Source organism: Dicentrarchus labrax, unplaced genomic scaffold (genome assembly GCF_905237075.1).
Source record: "Dicentrarchus labrax unplaced genomic scaffold, dlabrax2021, whole genome shotgun sequence".
In the NCBI taxonomy this organism is placed as follows: domain Eukaryota; kingdom Metazoa; phylum Chordata; class Actinopteri; family Moronidae; genus Dicentrarchus; species Dicentrarchus labrax.
The window spans coordinates 30,522,397-30,542,598 of record NW_026136721.1 but is presented as its reverse complement, the minus strand read 5'-3'; the positions used below and the strand labels follow the sequence as shown (position 1 = coordinate 30,542,598).

The following is a 20,202-nucleotide window of genomic DNA, read 5'->3' as shown; positions in this document are numbered from 1 at the left end:
ATTAGGGACATAAAACATTTGGGGATTTATTTAAAAATAAAGAAAAAAGATTCAGGGGAAAAAAAAGGGGAATAATGTAATTTTTAAAGTTTTCCGACGTGCATTTATAGTTCATTGATTCATCTTTACATGAATTCTTACAGGAAACTAAAGAATTCTGCCTTTTTACATTTCTGAGATCAATATTTTATCATGACCTTGTGGACGGGTGAAACCAATGTGGGTCACAGGGCAAATTATCAGCAGCATGTCTATAAATAATCCTTAGTGTCAAACACACTAAACATACACTGGTCCCTTTGTTGCACCTTTCTTTATTTAGCTTCCTGCAGCAAGAAAAATTGTCTCATATGAGCTGAAAAATATCTGTAAAGGTCAAAACAGACCAGACCTCTTTCCACTTTTTCTCTATTTTCTCTAACTGACCCACCAATGGGTCATTGATTAATACAAACTACAAAACTTTATTTTAAATTTAAAAATTCAATGGCGATTGCAAAGTTTCCAAAGACACAAAATATATCAGGCCGAATTTTAAAGAACTGTATATAAAAATGACTGAATGAATGAATATTTCCGTTTGATGGAAACATGTAGCGAAGTATTGGGTTTGAATATTTAACATAAACCTTATATATCAAACTGCTAATACAGAATATATATAGAATAATATATATATACTTTTTATTTGTATTTGATAGTGTATTTGATGTGTGTGTGTGTGTGTGTGTGTGTGTGTGTGTGTGTGTGTGTGTGTGTGTGTGTGTGTGTGTGTGTGTGTGTGTGTGTGTGTGTGTGCGCGCAGGTATTTCAGAATGCCCAGGAGCTTTTGCAGGGCTACCAGGTCCACTCGGAGATTCAGGCTCAGATGTTCGCTTACCTATTCTTCTTTGCCAATGTGTCACTGTTTAACCAGCTAATGGACAAAGGTAGGCAAAAAGCATGCACAGTTTCTACCATTAGACCTCCCTCAGGGTTTGTACAGTTGTGTGTGTGTGTGTGTGTGTGAGTGTGTGAGAGAGAGTCCTTGTGTCCTAGTGTCCTTGTCAGCATTTTGACAGTGACTAACCCAGATTTGTCCTCTATGCCCTTCTCGTATCTGCATTCTCTTTCTCCCCCTCCTCCTCCTCCTCCTCCTCCTCCTTCTTGCCTTCCCTCCTTCCATCTGGCCATCAGGGGGGTGAGACAAAGAAAAGTAGTGGTGGGATAGGATGGAGGCGAGAGAGAGGAGATAGAGGAGGGGTAAGGGGAAGAGGGGAAAAGGGCAGAGTGAAGGGTAAAAGGCAGGAAGGTCGCTCAGTTGTTGTGATAACCTTCTAATAGTCTATTACCTTGTCTAAATACAGAAAAGTGTCATTTACCCCCCAGCTATATATTCTATCTATCCGTCTACCTTTCACTTCCAACCTCTCCACGCCCTCCCTTTGTATCTTTAGCCACACATAGACACACACTCACGCACATGCCATATGTCTTCATTAGCCGGTGGAGACAGGAGAGATCACATGTCTGGCAGAGGGAGAAGGAGACATACCTTTATATTCATGCAGAGACTCCCCTGTCACCTCCCTCGATCCGTCTGTCTGGCTTTCTGTTTCTCTCCCTTGCTCCCCTTTTTGTCGCTCATTTATATTTCTCCACTGATGGTGTCCATGGTAACAGTGAAGTGAGTTTATAGCAGGTAACGCTGACGTTTGCACCGGGCGCTCTGCAACTCACACAGACACACACACAGACACACACACACACACAATGTTAGCTTGATGGCAACACAGGGAGAAAACCTGAACCTGATGTAATATGGTGCAGACGCTCCACTTTGTCATAGATCCATATGATTGTGTGTTTGTATGAGTGTGTCGTGACATCTCTCCCCCCTGCAAACAGATTATAATGGATTGCTCTTTGTTGTTCGATTTGTTTATTTTGAGGGTGTACGATGGATTTTCTGTGTTCGAAGGTGAGTGTGTGTTCATAAACCAGCTGCTGTGAAGCATTATGACACCTTTTGCTAAGAGTTTAAGTGATGTCTCGTCTGTATGCGATGCCTTACACATAGATTACTGTATGCCTAGACATAAGCCTATTACAGAGGGGAGTGTGTGCTTATGTGTGTGTACACATCCAAAACATACGGAGGGTTTTGTGTGTGTGTGTGTGCGTGTGTGCTCTGTCTGCAACAGTGCCAGTTTATTGTCTGCCTGGAGCCTCCTGACATGTCGAGAGGGAGAGATTTTGTGTTCTGGTGTTGATTATATCATAAAATAGATTATATTTCTCAAAGTAATGGATTTCACAAAATTACGATTAATTTAAGGCAGTTTTCAGCAAAAATAGCAAATATTCCCTCGTTATAGCTTCTGAAATGAGAAGATTTGCTGCACATAAGACGTGTGATAGTGAACCTGATTATGTGTTTTGCTGTTTTTGCTGTGTACTTGCTGAGTGCAGATGGAAATTGGCTAGTAGCTAAATCTGGTACATCTGTGTGTGAGATACATTTTTATGTACACTAAATAAAAAATAAAAAGTATTTCTTTGTCATCTCCAGTATCATTAACACTGGAAAAATCTCAATGATCCAGTTGTTTGCCATTGTTTGTATGAAACCCCAGCAGAGGCCTGCCCTCACATTGGGGGGTATTTCAGAAAGCTTAAATAGGAATTATAGCTGCAGTGAGGTAATGGAACGACAGATTGACAAACTATGGGATGCCAGCTTGACAAATGTAGATTTAAAGTTATCGCCTGCTTAACTTGCCACAAAACTTCCTTTCAGCTCTTTGATGTGATACGGAGAAAGAAAGGATTACAGGGTGAAGAATGCGGGCTGTGCGCTGCTTTGTTGTGCAGTAAAACACAAACCCAGTCAGCTGAGCCCCTCTGCAGCAGTCGATTTGTATTCTGTGAGGAGCAGGCGTCCTGTGGCTGTTGCTATTGTTTCATTGACTTCAATATCGACTTATTTAAAAATTAATCTCTGTATTGTCGTACAACGAACACACACAGTCTCTATTTTGGTCTCCCTTTCTCTCTGGCATGCACACGCCCTAGAATAGAAATCTAGTGCAGCGTGTCTGATGAAATATCCAAACACTCACTGGTGTATGTGTGTGTGTGTGTGTGTGTGTGTGTGTGTGTGTGTGTGTGTGTGTGTGTGTGTGTGTGTGTGTGTGTGTGTGTGTGTGTGTGTGTGCGCAGGTCCATCTCGGGGTTGGTTTCAGCGCTCCAAGGTGTTGCAGATTCAGGCGTGTTTGCGGATGGTCATGGAGTGGGCGAGCAGGTCCGGTCTGGGACATCTGGCCGACAAATTTTTCACCAAACTCAACAGTACTGTGTCCATACTGGCCACTCCCCCACAACAGCTCACACAGGTAACGGCAAGTCACTTACAGCTATTGATTGATAATGTCTTTGAAAAGGTTTAGCCAGGATCAGCTCGTGACTGCCCCCGCACATCATCTCACCTCCCTTAGTTGCTTGGTTGTATTTAAAAAAATAAAAGGACCTCCCTGTGACTTCTGATTATTTTCTCCTCTTCTCCTTTTGTTTCTTCTCTGTGAGCAGTTGAGTTGGCGAGCTTTGTCCAGCGAGCACCCGACTCTGAAGCCTGTCCAGCTGCACAGGATTCTCACCCAGTACCAGATCACAGCAGAGATAGGCCCCGTCCCAACATGGCAACCCAGCAGCGAGGACGAGGCGTATATATACAGAACAGGTAATTCTGGCAACACAAGGCCCTCATGTTGTGTGGAGTGACATAGGTGATATGTTCATAGTTAAAGTCCCCTCCACTCAAATGTGTTTTGCTTATAATTACTTCACTGTGACATTTAAGCTTCACTGTGGAGAATAATGTGTGTGTGTGTATAGTTTGACACTAGAAGGCTGTTTTTCCCATTAAAACTTTAAATTAAAGCAGGATTTATGACATTACAGCTAGTTTGTGAGTCAATCATAGTCCATTATACTTGACACCTTCAAGTCACATACACTGTGAGTGGACCTTTCAGTGAAGTAGGAAGGGCTGCCGCTAAAGATTTTCCTAGTGAACAGCCGCCTGCAAAAAAAACGGTAATAAATCTGAACACGTCAGAACAACCAGCAAGGAGACTGAACATTTAGTTCATTTATTTCAACACAACATAACATCACACAAGTTCTGTTGCTCAAAACACAGAATTAATAACTTTTAACTTCACAAAAACAAATACTTTGATGAAGTAATAGATGGTGACCAGGTGCAGCTTCCGAATAGAGTTTGACGTTGTTTTTCTGGGACTACGACTAATGTGAAAAGTGGGTCAACTAAACATATCGACTAATGATTAAGTCGACTATTATGGGGGCGGCCCTGGAAGTAGGAAACATCTTCTATCCAGCACTTAAAGGACCAGTGTGTAGCATTTAGTGGCATCTAGCGGTTAAGCTGTAGATTACAACCAACTGAACACTGCTCGCGTCTGTATCTGACAACCTGGGAATGAGAACAAGCAAAACTCTCCAAAAATGCGAAAGGCCCTATTTATAGCCAGTGTTTGGTTTGTCCGTTCTGGGCTACTGTTGAAACATGGCGGTTCAACATGATGGACTGGACTTGGTTCTTCTATTCAGGTGATTATACACTAATGAAAACATACCTATAAATATTATATTCCATTACTGCCAATAGATCCTCCTAAATGTTACACACTGGACCTTTAAACTTTTGAAAAGGGAAGTATTTGCATACAATTCTGGATTTTTCGATGAGGAAGAAGGAGCAAAGAGTAATATAAATATTTTGTGAACTTTGTTATGGACCCTATTATCAGACACAAATTATTATTCAAAGCAGAGTGTTGTTAAATGCCCTAAAATGTGTGTAAAGGATCGTTAAGCTAAAGGTCACTGATCATGGTTCTTCCTGGAGGATGTAGAGGAAGAAAATGACAAATGAATGAGAACACAGACATTTGCTTCAGTCAGTGTCTACATTCATTTACATTTTACTGTTTGTGATAAATAGAGCTCTTCTACAGGATCGATGTGTTTACATGCACCGTATCTTGGATCTTGGATTAAGGGCAGTCCACACCAAGAACAGTAACTGTAGTTATAAATTAACGGTAACAATAACGACAGTGGCGAACAATACTGTTGGGGTCACTTTCAGAGCAATTTGATGAACAATCTTGTGGTATACAACTTATCAGTCACTCATATGATGTAATTTTAGGCTGCAAATCACACTTAAAAAACACAATTTCTCCTTGAGACATACTGTAAACAGTCTATAGCACTGATTTCTGGTCTTTGAAGTCCTAACTTCTTACATTCATCAGTGTTGATGTTCGCATAGTTCGCATGTTCTTGGTGTGGACAGCCTTGAAGAACTTCTCTAGATTTCTGAAACAGGAACAGGATATGATGTGCACACATACAAACATACAACAGTGATTCTCCAAAACCTGATTATAGCCATACTAATGTGCATATAAACTGTTGTATAGCAATCTTGGATCAGGCTTTTAATGGTGTATACGTGTACAGATGAGTTAACATCAGCTTGTGTGTGTTCAGTGGACCTCCTGGAGAGCTTTGAGAACCACCCACCCATAGTGCTCCCCAGCGCCGGCTTCAGAGTGGACCTGGACAGCGAGTGTATAGAAGACAGCATCTACAGACAGCTGCTCTACATCCGCCACTACCTGTGGGGGCTACGCACCAAGACGCAAACGCACACCAACACTCCCAGTGTGCACACACACTCCAATGGAACCAACACAGCTGACTGGCCCGACGTTCAGGTCAGAAGGATACACACACATACTGCATACTGTCAACACACACACACACACACACACACACACCTAGCAGTAATCCAGGCCATGTGCCTCGGCAGCTGTGGTTGTTGAGGAGTTCCTCATAATCCCATAAATGAAAGACAAAAACCCTCTACTCCAGCCAAGCCGCACACACATACACATACTCACTCACAGAAACCTAGACATGGTTAAATCACGGTTAATCTGATTAGTCTTTAGGCTGTCTAATTAGTGGGAACGGCTGACTAGACCATAATCCCTAGTGTTACTGCACCCTCATATGTACACATACAGGCGTACACACAGAAACACATATACATTCACAAATATGTCCAATGGTAAATCTGTCTATAAAACAATCATGCATCTCGTTAATCCTTTTTAATTGGACTGTTATCCAGGGACAAAGCTTGTTGTGTACTGCAACAAGGAAGCTTTTTTTGTAGGTAAAAGATAACTTTACACTTTATACTGTCTTCTGAAGTCTTCCTGTTCAATCCCAACACAGAGGGAGTTGTTGCCTCCGGCCCACAGCAGCCCCCGCTCTGGAGGTCCTGGGGAAGAGGTGATGGCAGAGACAGGAGAGGAGAGAGCACGAGACAGACCCTCAGGCCAATCACACACACACAGCCTCAGAAGGAACGGCACCATCCACCACCCTCGAACGGCAAATCCAGACCCGTCGTGCCTCTTGACCCCTCCCAACACCCCGCTGTACCCGGAAGGAGGAGGAGGAGGAGGAGGGCAGATCATAGGCCCCAACACCCAGACTAATGGCTGCACCAGCAGAACTATGGCAGAATGTAAAAAGACCAACGGACTCATCACCAACGGACTGGAGGGTAGGTTCAATAACATACAGGAGGTGGACAAAATAACAGGAACACACTATAATGGAACCCAAAAACAGAAACAACACTAAAAATATAAACTTAAAAATAACCACCTCTGACACGAGTCTTATGTTTTCTCTGTTTATTCTTCTTATTGTACTAAATCACATATTGTATGGTGTTTCTGTGATTTTGTCCATCCCAAATGTGCAGTTTAAATGTTAAACCTTGCAGTTCATTATACATTATGTTAGGGATTCACCCATCCGAACAGTTTTCTCTCCCAGTACCGATTCAGATACCTTTTCTCCTAATTTAAAACCTGTATACCTCACTGCTCGGACTCACTGGAATCCTTTTTAATTAAAGTAATTTGAAGCTGGGGTTTGCTGTGGAAACTCTGAATTTTATAACAGCATAAATTAAATCAGATCAAATCTTTATTAATCATCCTCAGGGGGAAATTAGTTGACTGTTCAATGTTGATCGATCACACTTAATGAATTGTGTTACAGTGGTTCGGACCGGTGTATCTCTACACACATACATTATCAGTATACAATATACAACATACACACTGCATATAAACCCGTGCTGCACTTTAAGCAGCACAGAAGATAAAGTTGCTAATGTCACAATCAAAGTCGCACTGGAACTGACCAATGTGAAAAGTGTTTAGATACTTTACACAATACAACATTGTGTTAATAACAACTGCACAATACTGGTCATTCTAAATTCATTTAAAGCTGCATTCATCAATATTGTTTATATTAATGGATTCAATGGCTACAAGTAATTTAAAAAGTATACTATACGGGATTGAAGAACGTTGAACTTGTGCTAACCAGACGAGAGTTATATTAGACTTACATTCATCACGTCAATTTCAATTGGAGATAAAGTTGCTCCCTGTCTGCTGGATGTGTAAAAAGTCAAGTGTTTGTTCTTCCTATTTATAAGCTTATCATACTGTATCACACCTCCCTCTGATTGTTCTTCCGTCCCCTCAGAGGCCAGAAATCGATGAATGCATCTTTAAATCTGCAGTTCTGTAGTTGAAATGCTGGCGCTGGTTGGTCAGCTGTGCCTCACATATGATGGCAGTATCTCTCCTCCTGTGCTGTCTTTACAGTGTAGTGAGTGTGACATCTGCAGGCTCTTGTCAGAAGCACATGGTCTGTGTGTCCGATTAGCTCCATAGCTGCATCCTTGCACGTGTCTCAGTATCTGTGTGTGTGTCTTCTGCACCGCAAGACCTCTTATGTTTGTCCAACCCCATAGCGAGACCCTGTGTGCGTGTGTGTGTTTGTGAGTGTGTTTTTGTGCATTTCCGTGTCCTCTGCAGGGTGTATTAGTGGGTGTGAGTTTCCTTTCCCTGTATCCTCCCCTGGCGCCCCTCCCCTTCCTGATGACTTGTGTGTGGTGTTTGTAGTGGAACTGGACAAGGGACCCTACGGTCTGGGCATGGGACTCATAGACGGCCTGGTGAGTAGACACTTTTTTTTTTGTCTTTGTGATTCAGTTGGTTTACTACTTCTGCTAGTAGATCAAGTAAAAATTTAAATTGAGGCCAGATTGTAGAGCTGCGTATTGAGAAAATTATATATTTTATCATAATACTGATTATATTACTGATATATTTTGGGAATGACTGTTACTGAAAATGATTAAAGTAATCAGAATTAGGTTTATTGCCAAGTAAGTTTTAACACATACAAGGAATTTATCTTGGTGCATTGGTGCCTAAAATATAAAAACCACACAAAAATAAAGTACTTAAATGTGGATGTGTATTTATTTATTTTTGCAATTATAACTTATCAATTTATTAATGATCTCATGTAGATGCACAAGTGTACTTAAACACAACATGTTAATAAATATTGAGAAACTGTACATATATCTATTGCAGAGAATTTCAGAATATACTTCCACAGTATATTGTGTAACTTTAACCCCCACTATGTGTTATTTATAAGCACTACATAAAACATATAGTTGTTATAAGGACATTTTAAGTGATTATTGTACAGTATTTTCTACAATTATAACAATCAAGAAGATCATAATGTGTCTTATATTGTCATCTAGTTATGGATACTTGACAGGAGTTGTGGACATGTTGACACATCAATAAGCACTTAAAAAGACCTAATATTCACTTAAAACTACATTATACTGTGCTATAAACCATTAATTATTGGAGTTTATTTGCCCCTCTGCCATCTAAAGTTACCCTCCTGAAACAATAACTTGGACAAAAGGGGCATTTATTGTTCTTTTTTAAACCTAGAGGACAGCAATGTCGTTTCACAGTACTGATGTTTAAGTGGAAATATATGATGAGGAGTCCTGATATACAAGTAATTGATGTTGCCAGCTATTAAGAAACAAAAACAGTGGCCAATATACATTTATTTGTAAATAAGTTCTACCAGATGTTCACTTAAATATTGGACACACACACGTACTTTTAATACTTCTCCCTCCTGCAGCACACTCCTCTCAACGCTCCAGGCATTTATATCCGGACTCTGATACCCGACGGGCCTGCTGCCTCTGACGGCAGACTGAGGATTGGAGATCGCATCCTGGCTGTGAACGGCACCAGTCTGATCGGCGCAGACTACCAGAGGTACAGACGATGTTCCAGTGGTGCTGTTTGCCACCATTACAATGGGCTGGTGATTAATGATACTAGTGGGTGATATTGACATTGATGACACAGTGACAGTCTTCCCACAGTGTTAACCATACCCATGGCTGTCAGCCTCTTAAGCCCATTGATTACTTTGATTGATTAGTCCAGACAGTGATGCTCCCTCGTTCTTACTCTGTCTCTGCTGAGCTTCACGTAACTAGACACTCTCTTCCTCTCCCTACTTCCTCCCGAATGCTCCTTTGCAGCGCGGTGGATCTGATTCGTCTGGGAGGAGGTCGCCTACGTTTCCTGGTAGCCAAGTCCGACCCCGACGTCTCAGAGAAGATCAGTGCCTCCTCCTGCTGACCACCACGAGCCACCGCCGCTCCGGGTCAAGCACGCACAACACACTTCCCAGGACTGGAGAGGTGGGATACAGATGTGTGCACTAATGAACAGGGTACACACAAACACACACACACACACCCATGCGTACATACACGGCATGAAATATGAATGTGAAACCTAGCGTCAGCACAGCACAAAGCCAAGCAATCAAACTGGAGATAACCCTCCATGACTCCACCCCACAGCTGCCAGACCTGCTTCCCTCACGCTGACTCCTACTGGGTTTGTGTGACAGACAGAATCCGTAACCCACCGCGACATCAAAGGAATGCGCTGCGAGGGAAAGTTGCCTAATTAATCAGCGTTTGAGGTGGGCGCGGTCTAATCAGCCAATATGCAGTTGGATGTGGTTTAAAGCACAGTAGATCGTAGGGTTTTAATTTCTCTCCCGCCAGCCCTCGGTGCATGTGCGCACATTGGACGTTTTCCACCCGTTTTTAGAATAATTTTTATTAGTATTTCACACTTTAAGTAGCATGGTAAAATAGCTACCGAGCTCTCTGACACAGACTGAAAATGTAATTCCAAAAGCAGACAAACAAACGTGAAGGCAGCCTCAGTGAATGCTGGATGTCTTACACAGTGCTTTTAGAGTGGAATGTTTTTATAAACCTGTTTGTTAGTAACTCCCAAAGCACCATCACTGTCTACTCAACAGACTAAACAAGTGTGTATAAATGTTGACTTTTGTAGTGGAGAGTAGGTGAAAGAGGCAGAGGAAGCCAACTGGAGAATGTCAAGACATACAGCCGAGCTCTCCCATTTCGCATTGACCCTCATCAATGGACTTTGCCTCCACTGGAAAAGGGATGAATTCTTGAGGCTCGACATGCACCGGGGATGTGCAGCTGTTGTTTATTAATCACCGGATCGTCAAGAAGACATGCTTCCCTCCAGAGTTTCTGATGCACAGTCCTGATGTGTATAAACCACATTTTTGTTGTGAATATATGCTGTATTCATCTGGTTAAGAGGTGTAAATAGTCATTTGTAAATATTTAACATATGGTCACATATTGTTTGGACATTCATAAGAGAAACTGCATTTGGGGAACTACTCAATATAACTTTTTTGTGAAATATAATTGTCAGTAAAGACTGAAACATACTGATGGAAAAAAGAAACTGTATTTTCTGGAATGAGAGAAATTTTAGCTGTGGGTTGTTTTTTCTTCCTAAATGTAATTTGTTTTCCGTCCTATGAATAGGAATACAACTTGTTCACTCTAGAACTGCATATAGCGACAGTTCGCAGGTCGTTTCCTAAACTTTTGAGTAACTACACCCAAATTACAAAAACATTTGTAATTGTAATAACAGTTTTACATCAAGTGGTATCTAGCTACAGCAGACAGTTGTTGTTTTTTTGGTTAGGCTTTAAGATAATTTAAACCTCCAACCCAATACAACAGAGGTGAATGGAACGGTCTTAGTTCAGCATTGACAAATCACATTTAAAACGGTAGTTGTCTTTCCAGACATGGAAGTTGCTCTGGATGGTCTCACTAGTGTTTTTAAGAGGACTATTTGATAGGAAGTAGTAGTATCTGTGGATGGTGTTTTTTTTTTTTAAAGTGACTTTTCAATACTGTGAGCAAGAAACAACAAAAATCCATTCACATCCATTGTATTGGGGATGGAGGCAGACATCTCAGAGGCATATCTAAAAATCTAGACGAGTAAAATCAAAACTATCTGCATGGTTAGATAAGAGACTGAACATGTTTTTTTAAGTCGTTTTGATGTACCTATCCTTTGAAAGAAGGTAGATAACAGGTCACCTTTTATAAAGTTCTTAATTCAAAGCCTGGGGTCACTACAAGAAAAAAAGCCATGCTCAGTCAGTTCTGACCTCAGCTCCGTAGAGCTCCCCTGGGACAGGGGCAGTGACCCTCTGCCAGCCTGTGATCGGTCTCTCAGCAGAAAGAAGAAAACGTAGCACAGCCACAGATCGAGATGTCCATTGGCTCCCTGAATAAAAGGAGCCAGGACTTGGTCACACAAGGTACTGAAGGACTGCAGGGCAACACTTCTTAATGTTTACTAGGGCTGCAACCACAATTATTTACATAACTGATTAATCAGTTCTCATTTAGATTGTAAAATATCAGAATATTTTAGAAAAATGCCCCGCTTGTTTTGTCAGGCCAAAGATCCAAAACCCTCAAAAATTAATTCACAAGTATATTTAAAAAAAAGAAACCTATGAACCTACATATGCTGTATTTGAGACAGTTGAGCTTGTAAATGTTTTTACTGGATAAATGACCAAAACGGTTGACTAATTGACTATTGTTCCAGCACTAATGTTGACAATTGTTGGTGTTTTCCTGCTATTGTTACAGTTATTTTAATTTCCTGTTATTCCAGAATGGTTCAAATTTCAGTATGAACATTTTTTTTTCTTCCATCAGCTTTGTTTTACTCTCCACTTTTAATTTCTTTGCAGTAAAACTTTATTTTTGTGCATTTCAAGGTTTGTATGACATTGATCTCATGCATGTCTATTCTTCTCTGTTCATTATTTATACTGTTAATGATGTTAATATGATGGTACTTAATAAAGATTGTTGAATACTTGCATTTTTCTGCTTAGAAAACAAATGTACACAACAACAGCAGCAGTGTGGAATCTTACCCAACATGGCCGACACCTGGTCATATGAGAGAAGACAATCAAATACTTAAGTCAATGAGGAATTTTAATTTGTGCTACACATTTTAACAAATCACAAAAACAGGAACATTTAAAAATACATATACTTCTCTATTTTCCAGAATGTTTACGTATTGATGACAGCTGTTTTTACATATAGCAAAATATTTTTTCTTTTTTCCAAAATAAGAAAATACCTTCTAAATAGCTTTGTCATTTAGCAGATAGAGCAGCATACAATCATTACGCATCTTTTTTTTGTTTTTTGTTTTTTCTAATGTGCAACAACAATCACTGAAATCTTGCGCAAATTGTGCCTGATTGCCAGCTAAAAATGAGGCCTGTGCGAGGACATTCGGAAAAGCTAAAGGCAGAGTGAGAATGAGAGAATGGGGGGGTAGAAAGTGCTGAAGAATATCTAATTAAGGCAGTGTCTGTGACAGGAATTGCCAACAGCTTGATGCCTCTGTAGAGACAGCACAGATTGAGACTGCTCACTGAGGAGAGGGAGAGAGGTAGATTGGGAGAAAGAAAAAAGGATTAAAAAAAAAAAAATGAGGGTGCATTTAGGGGAAACTGAAAGCTAGAGTAGGGAGCGAAGAGTAGAAAAGATGTCAAAAGTACCATACAGAAAGAAAGAAAAACGACGAGAGAGCAGTTGAAATTTGTGGTCATGTGTTGGTCCCGCCCTTCCCCTGATAAAACTGATACAAGTCTACTGATGCAACATAACTGTCATCATTGTAGTGTTGCCGATCATGTACTGTTAAAGAAGCGCTGTGTTAACGATCTAAAAAGATAAAGCTGTCTAAAGGTTAAAATAAAATGACAAAAAAAAAATGTAGAAATATTTAAGGCTTTAAGGATTATTACAATAATGCTTTTCTGTGCTAAGACAAACAAAACTGTACGCACAGGCTGTTCCATTTCTCCTTATACCACTACTGAAACAAGAAAAAAATAATTAAAACAACAATCAGTTTGTCTACATTAGGTTAGCTCCACTTCAATCAACTCCAAATAGTTGCCTCTTTTTTGCTCTTCTCTGCTCCAACTCACCCAATTCATCTTAAATCTGAGGAGCTTCACACTGATAAACCAAACTGAGCTTACGTGAAGCAAAAAACCGCAAAGTAATGGTTTATTTCCTCCTATTTTATCTTCTAAAAAGATTCCGTTTTCTTTTTGTGCTTTGCAGAGAAGGCAGGGAAAAGAGATGCCTCACATTCTGGTCTAGGCCTTAATATTATGTCTTCTGTCTTTCTTTTTTGAAGAGATATCTGTTTTTTATTGTAAGGATTGCCTTATAAAAGGACAATCATATTCTTAACAGTCTCCTGTGCCCCATTAACCTGATCTGGGTACATGCAGATAAGTCCTCTCTTTCTGTCCACAAATGTGTGAAACTACACAATATATATCAACTCTGATAATCACAGTTTCTTCTGAAAATGCCGGCCATTTCAAATCTTCGAACACACATTCCCTGGTTTTAAAATCAAGCAGTGACTCTAATCAGAAGTGCAGGAGAGGTGAGTTCTTTGGCCTGAGAGTGACTGATGCATCTGATCCATCAACTGGAGAAAAGGTTGTATCTGAGATATTATCCAACATTCACATAGTAAAAGTAGTGCTGAAATGATTTCAATATGCATAATGCTCTCATAAGCTTAACGTCCTTGCTTGTTTGTCTCGTCAGTGAATGGTGGATTACATTAAAAAGAGTGTAAAGCTGAAAAAAGTCCTGAAAGATTTACTTGCTTTTTTACATTCAGAATGTATTTGAAAGTTTTCATCCATTTTGACCAAAATATATGTTCCTTACAATTTAATTCCCTTCTGTTGAGAGAGGCTGCCTGTACATTTTTTGGCCATGTCGGCTGCAGTCATATCAAATGAGTATAAAAGGCGAAGCAGTTAGGGGACAATAGGGAGGCTGTCCATTGGGTACCTGGTAAGAAGCCCTGGGTTTTACTTCCTAGGGTCGTGGGTTTGTGATGTCATGGCAACGATGACAGGCTGCTGGGAAGGTGTGACTTGATGCTGAGCAGATTCGGTCCCACCTTCGTCCTCCATCTTCGGCCGCTTGACCTGGGGCTCACCTTGCTGCTCAGCAAAAGTTTCTGCACTGGGCTGTCTGCTCACCAGCACTGGAGGGGAGCTGGAGGCCTGGGCAGCCAAGATCTGGAGAGGACTACTCAGACCTGTAAATGAATATAAAGAGAATAAATAATAGAATAATTATAAGAATAATAAATAATAATAATCAGCTGGAATGAGTAACTAGATGCCTTAATGTATGTGAAACAAAAACTTGTATGAAGACATGCATGCCACAAGTTAGGCAGTCACTGATGAAAAATCTTACCAGATGCATTAGCAAGGCTGGTTGCTGTGGCAACAGCAGCAGTGGTGTGTTTGCCATTCTGGGTAACAGGACGAACCGGAAGCTGATGTAAACCTGGAGCGAGGTTTCTCCCATCTCCGCCCTGCACCGCACTGTCCACAGTCTGGATAACTCGCTCTCTGTTCAGCTGGGCTTCTGGTACAAACACAAACACTATTAAAAACATGTAAAACCAAAACTCCCAAAATGTTTACAAGTGCACATGTATGATCAGTCAGTCAAGACCCAAAGATAAGGATTATTTGATGGAATAATAAATGCAGGAAATGCACATTCAAATTTCCAACCCACATGGACCAAAAAAACACCAGTGCAGTGGGGAAATGTTTGTCAGACATGAACATCACTTCTTACATATTACATTACATTGTAAACTCTCCAGTGTTGTTTTTTTTCATGAGAAAATATGGTGTGTACCAAAGATTAAGCCATTATCCATTTGAGTGGTGATGGCCTAAAAAGTAAGTATACAGGTACAACTCAACTCGTGCCATAAACCTGGACACTAAAGGAGTTACGGTATGAGCACACAGGTTTTGAACTGGACTGCAGAACAATGAATGAATGCATGTGTTCATTCTTCTTTGAATTCTTGCAAACAAGAACAATCCCTTGCTCCTGCAGAAGGGATAACTCAAATCATTGACAGTGACAACTTGTGGTTAAAAAGGTATGTGGGCATCACACCAGTAACATTCATAAACACTGAGGTATATCCCTCTATAATGTAATCAGTAATACACGGTCCAGTCCATAGTGATCTAGAAATTTGGGAAGCTTCGGCTTAGATCCATTATGAATTGTTATGATACAAAGGGTCACAATTACTAAACTGACCATCATCCGGTCAGTCAGTTTGCTATGGTCCGTCCAGAGGTCAATCACAAGATGAAAAACACAAGAGGCCGAAAACACACATCTAACACACTTCCAATAAAATATGTGGGAGACAAGCTCTCCTAGAGAGTCCCATGGCTGTACCTCTGAGCTCACTGTTTCCTTTTGCTCCTCCAACAGAGGGGGCGCTATACCCATTCGGAGGGTTGGAAGTTAGAGGTCCGCTGGTGACCACCCGCACCATGGTGACAGAGGACTGAGGGGCGTTCTGGAGCACATGGATGGGCTGGACTTGGCCGCCACCACCTGGAACTAAAGCAAGGGCTTTCCCCGGGCCTGAGGACAGGATTGTTGGGTGGGGGGGTGCAGCCATGATGACATGCTGGGAACTGACTGGAGAGCCTATGCAGAGACACAAACAACATATTTCACCTGTTTTATAGTGTATATGTCAGAAAGATGAGACACGATGTATGCATTCATTTTTGAATACATTTTGTGTGTATTTATGTACACCTGCGTGCAGGCTCACCTGGGGCACTTTGAGAGTACCTATACTCCGGTACAGATGCCAGTTTGTTAGCCAGCTGTTCGTGGTGGTCATGGGAGATAGGAGAGCCCTCCCTGCTCAGACATTCAGGAGTCTGCAGCCCGCTGGATGGAGGAGAAAGAAGTCCCTGGTGGGTTGGGGATGCAGGGGCACTCCTGAAAAATAAGGAATGAAGGGAAGAGAGAGAGAGAGACCAAAAAAATCAATGAACACATCGAGAGACTTATGGCAACATGCAGAGCTCCTACACTGCCAGTACCTTCTGTTTAATATATTAACCTAGACATTAGACTTACTTTGTCCTATCCAATCAAATGATAGCCAGGAGCAGAAGCAGAGAGAAGGGAGAAAGGGTTAACGGGGTCAAATCAGTCTCTTGTGTGTATGTGCACACACACGCCAAGGCTGCTGAAAGCCACAGGTGACACACTCACCTAGAAGAGAGAGGTCCAAATGGGGTCCTAAAGCAAGCCACCCCTCTTTGCCGTCTTTTCCTGAAGGCTTGCTCCACCAACTTGCTCTCAGAAGCAGAATCCACACGCCAAAAACTCCCTTTCCCGGGCTCATCCTGAGAGCGGGCCACTTTCAGAAAGTAGCGGTTAAGAGACAAGTTGTGTCTGATTGAGTTCTGCATGGAGGCAAAATAAGTGTTTAGTCAAGTACACACAGACATATGAATTTTAAAGAAAGTATCACAGGACTTGAATTTTATGGTCTATGACCCTAGACAGGACAAACATTTCAGGACAACCATAATCTTCTAAATGTTACTTAGCTGACCGCATCATACTGTATGGTTGTGAAGTTTTGATTGTCATGGCAACCCATGGAAAGCCATTACCATCTTGTTCAAGACAGAGAAACCTTACCTGCCAGCCCTTGTCTGCAGTGCGATAGTAGGGGTAGTGTTTGGTGATGTGGGCATAGATGCCACTGAGGGTCAGCTGTTTGTCCGGGGCTGACGAGATGGCCTGGACAATCAACTGTGCATAGGAATATGGTGGCTTGGACTCATCCTAGACGAACAAGACACAAGAATTAACACCAACACATCCTCAAGCACATATTGTACATGCAACCACTTTTAAAAGTCGAAAATGATGTTTTCTTTGGGGCAATTAACTGTTTTTGATGTTACTGGGTCTTCACCTTGGGGCTGTCTCCACCAGCCGACTCCCCGCGCTGCTCACTTCCCCCGCCTCTCTGTTCAGCAATGCTTCGTCTCTGCTCAGAAACGGCCTTTGCAGCATATTCAGCTGCTAACTGGAGGTCAGAGGTCACGTTGCGTCCATAACGATACCCTGATGACCCTGCTCCCCGTGGACTAGCCGGACAGGAGTTAGGAACACTAAAAAAGGAGGAAAGAGTCTGTGTTAATGGCTTAAAGTGATGGTTTAAGGTCACTTTTGAAAGCTATACAATTGCCAGTGTAAGAAAGATTTAATCCCCTTCTTAATAAATGAGTAATCTATGATACTACTTGTAGCTGCTGTGGTCACTAAACAGCTTCCCTAGGAGCTCAGATTTAACTGAAAAGATTTTTTTTCTAAGTTTGAAATAATTATTACAGGTCAGATCCAGGTCGTTCTAAACACAAAGTAATGAATTGGCAAAAACAAAATACTGAAACGCATGTTAATCATTCACTAGGTTTTATCTGGTCCTGTTGAGAGACAGAACACAGTGAAAACCCAATAAGTTATACAACACACACCTGCTTCTGTTAGCAAAGTAAACACTGGTTTCTGGGAGAGTCAGTGTGCTTTGATTTGCCTTTAGCAACAGTGGCCGCAGATAGATTTACACACACACACACACACACACACACACACACACACACACACACACACACACACACACACACACACACACACACACACACACACACACACACAGAGCAAGAGAGAGAATATGTTTGTATTTTTTGGCTGGGGAAACTAGGCTGCAGGCTCTGTTTTGAAAGCAGCTTTGTAAGCTCAGCATTGAAAAATAAATGAAGACGAACAAAAACTTCTAATGTTGCTCAAGGACATTTAAGTATAAAAACTGTATTTTATCTGTAACTCTACATACTTCTACTTCATTAAAAGTAAAGTTATGCGTGCCTCCATGAGGGAGCAAGGGTTGTCTTTGCTTTACTCTGACACTGTTACAACAACCATTTCAGCCACTCTGCATGTGTACATGGGCCAGCAGTACACGTGTGAATGCTGGTAGGGGCAGAAGAATGTTATTATACACAATTCATTTAAGTTGCCAAACAGGAAATGTGACTCTTACCACCCTGTGAAGAGACACTGTTGGTGTTTTAAGTGTGAGCATGTGGTTTTTTACACAATACTCTTCCATTGTATGTACTGTATGTGGGTACTGTTAAGGAAGGTGGCACAACAATCTGCCCGAAAAAGGCCACAGTGAAAGTGTTGAAGAATGTATGAGCAAGCGTCTTCACTCAGTGTGTGTGTTGTGTGAGTGTCCACGTGCAAGAGAACAGGAGCTGAGGGCTAAGAGGGAGGGGTTAGGGGGCTCTGAAAAAAGGAAACCACGAATGGACGGAAAAACGGCCTACAGGCAAAACAATCTGCCCGGTAGCCAATCACGCACCTCGAAGCTGCAGCCATTCCATATAAGGCAGGCACTCACAAGCTGACATTGGTGGGGTTGTAGGATGTAAAAACCAACACAGACCACCAGATGGCACACTCAGCACTGCCACACTTGCCAGTTGCACATGCTGTATACATTTATAGAGCAGTGATTTTCAAACATGTGCTATCACAGCTAATTAGAGTGCAGGTTTCCATCTCGACAAAAAAACACTAGAGAAGCTGGTGAGTACAGTTCCAGCCAGTGAAAATGAGCTAAGTGTTTGGTGTTTTCTGTCAGAAGATTAATCAAATGCAAGCTTAGCACTGAGTTTAAAAAGGCACAACAATGAAATGAAAATGTGTTTACAAGAACTCCTTCTGTCGTGCTGGCACAATCTGCTTGCACTTGATATTTTACATTCTGTTTTTAACTGTATACTTGTTGGGGTTCATGTCATTGTGTGTGACTGTGGGTCTCCCCTTACCTGATGGTGCCTGTGGGCGAAGGCAGCGGAGAGCCAAATGCCCTGATGTGCTCTTCATGCTGCTGCATTGTGGGAATGCTGATTTTGAGGGGGGAAATGTGGGGCATAAGCGGGTGAGCAGGAATAGAGGGCTGTTCCCTCTCTCTGTGCTCCTCGGGCTCCAGGAGTGACATAAACTGGATCTTGATTACCGTACTGGGAAAACGAAACACACACCTAGAGAGCAAGACAGCAGGAGGGAGAGATGGTGGAAGTCACAGCACAAAAGAAAAAGGAAACAGTTTTGATTAGTGCCTCCTGTCCGATACAAAAGCTAAGCATTAGAACAGATTATGCTATAGTGACTGTTCTGGGGTTTTTAAGTCATATTACATGATCTTCCTTTGCAGTTGGAGTTTGCCACGTTTTTTTTTTGGGGGGGGCTTTATTAACTTTAATTGATAGCGACAGCTGAAGAGTGACAGAAAAAGGGGGAAGGGGGGGGGCACATAGCAAAAGGACCACATGTCGGAGTCGAACCCATGGCCGCCGTAGCAAGGACTCAGCCCTGGCACATACGTTTCCAGCTCCACCAGGTGAGCCACCAGGGATACATGTAGATGTTTTAATTTCCTCTTTTTTTTTTTTTTTTTTTTTTTTACAAACTTCTAGTCAGGGCAAGCTTCATCTGCTGAAAAAAGAAGATCTATAAAATGGAGCTTGTGGGGAGAATGTTTTGTCAACTTGTTTTTAAGGTCAAGAATGAACTCAAAAAGTTATGTTTTAAGTTACACATTGTGGATAACAAATGCCATAAGTGACTAAATGCTAACACCAACGTTCCAGTTGGAAATATTAAATCATATCTTTAAGCAATGACACTTTCCCCTGAACTATAGGGGTGTGTTTATAATATAAACAATATCTTTAGTCAACACCTTTTGTAGACAAAAAAAATAGGCTGGTGTAGACTTAACACGACACCTGTTAGGCTTCATTACTGCTTCT

At 41.5% G+C, this 20,202-nt stretch overlaps 2 protein-coding genes across 8 annotated transcripts in view; one reads left to right on the top strand and one right to left on the bottom strand.

Moving 5' to 3' along the window:
* Window positions 1–12,272, top strand: part of radil (Ras association and DIL domains) — a 25,255-nt gene extending 12,983 nt beyond the window's left edge. Inside the window, exons 16-23 of the mRNA XM_051386673.1 lie at window positions 806–929; window positions 3,202–3,374; window positions 3,568–3,718; window positions 5,563–5,789; window positions 6,316–6,649; window positions 7,989–8,128; window positions 9,139–9,278; window positions 9,551–12,272. Of these exons, the coding sequence (XP_051242633.1) occupies window positions 806–929; window positions 3,202–3,374; window positions 3,568–3,718; window positions 5,563–5,789; window positions 6,316–6,649; window positions 7,989–8,128; window positions 9,139–9,278; window positions 9,551–9,650 (1,389 nt within the window). The 3' untranslated portion in view covers window positions 9,651–12,272. The remainder of the gene's footprint in view (window positions 1–805; window positions 930–3,201; window positions 3,375–3,567; window positions 3,719–5,562; window positions 5,790–6,315; window positions 6,650–7,988; window positions 8,129–9,138; window positions 9,279–9,550) is intronic.
* foxk1 (forkhead box K1) overlaps window positions 8,420–20,202 on the bottom strand; it is a 15,233-nt gene continuing 3,450 nt past the window's right edge. The window contains exons 2-11 of one of the 7 annotated variants that reach the window (XM_051386608.1): window positions 19,216–19,431; window positions 17,292–17,490; window positions 17,012–17,158; window positions 16,577–16,770; window positions 16,125–16,297; window positions 15,737–15,994; window positions 14,717–14,890; window positions 14,300–14,552; window positions 12,331–12,346; window positions 8,420–9,732 (exon numbers count right to left, since the gene is read on the bottom strand). In XM_051386608.1, the coding sequence (XP_051242568.1) occupies window positions 14,320–14,552; window positions 14,717–14,890; window positions 15,737–15,994; window positions 16,125–16,297; window positions 16,577–16,770; window positions 17,012–17,158; window positions 17,292–17,490; window positions 19,216–19,431 (1,594 nt within the window). In that variant the 3' untranslated portion in view covers window positions 8,420–9,732; window positions 12,331–12,346; window positions 14,300–14,319. Of the gene's footprint in view, window positions 9,733–10,470; window positions 10,608–12,330; window positions 12,347–12,376; window positions 14,553–14,716; window positions 14,891–15,736; window positions 15,995–16,124; window positions 16,298–16,576; window positions 16,771–17,011; window positions 17,159–17,291; window positions 17,491–19,215; window positions 19,432–20,202 lie in introns of those variants that run through there. The other 6 variants (XM_051386609.1, XM_051386611.1, XM_051386607.1 and 3 more) reach the window with 6 other exon arrangements.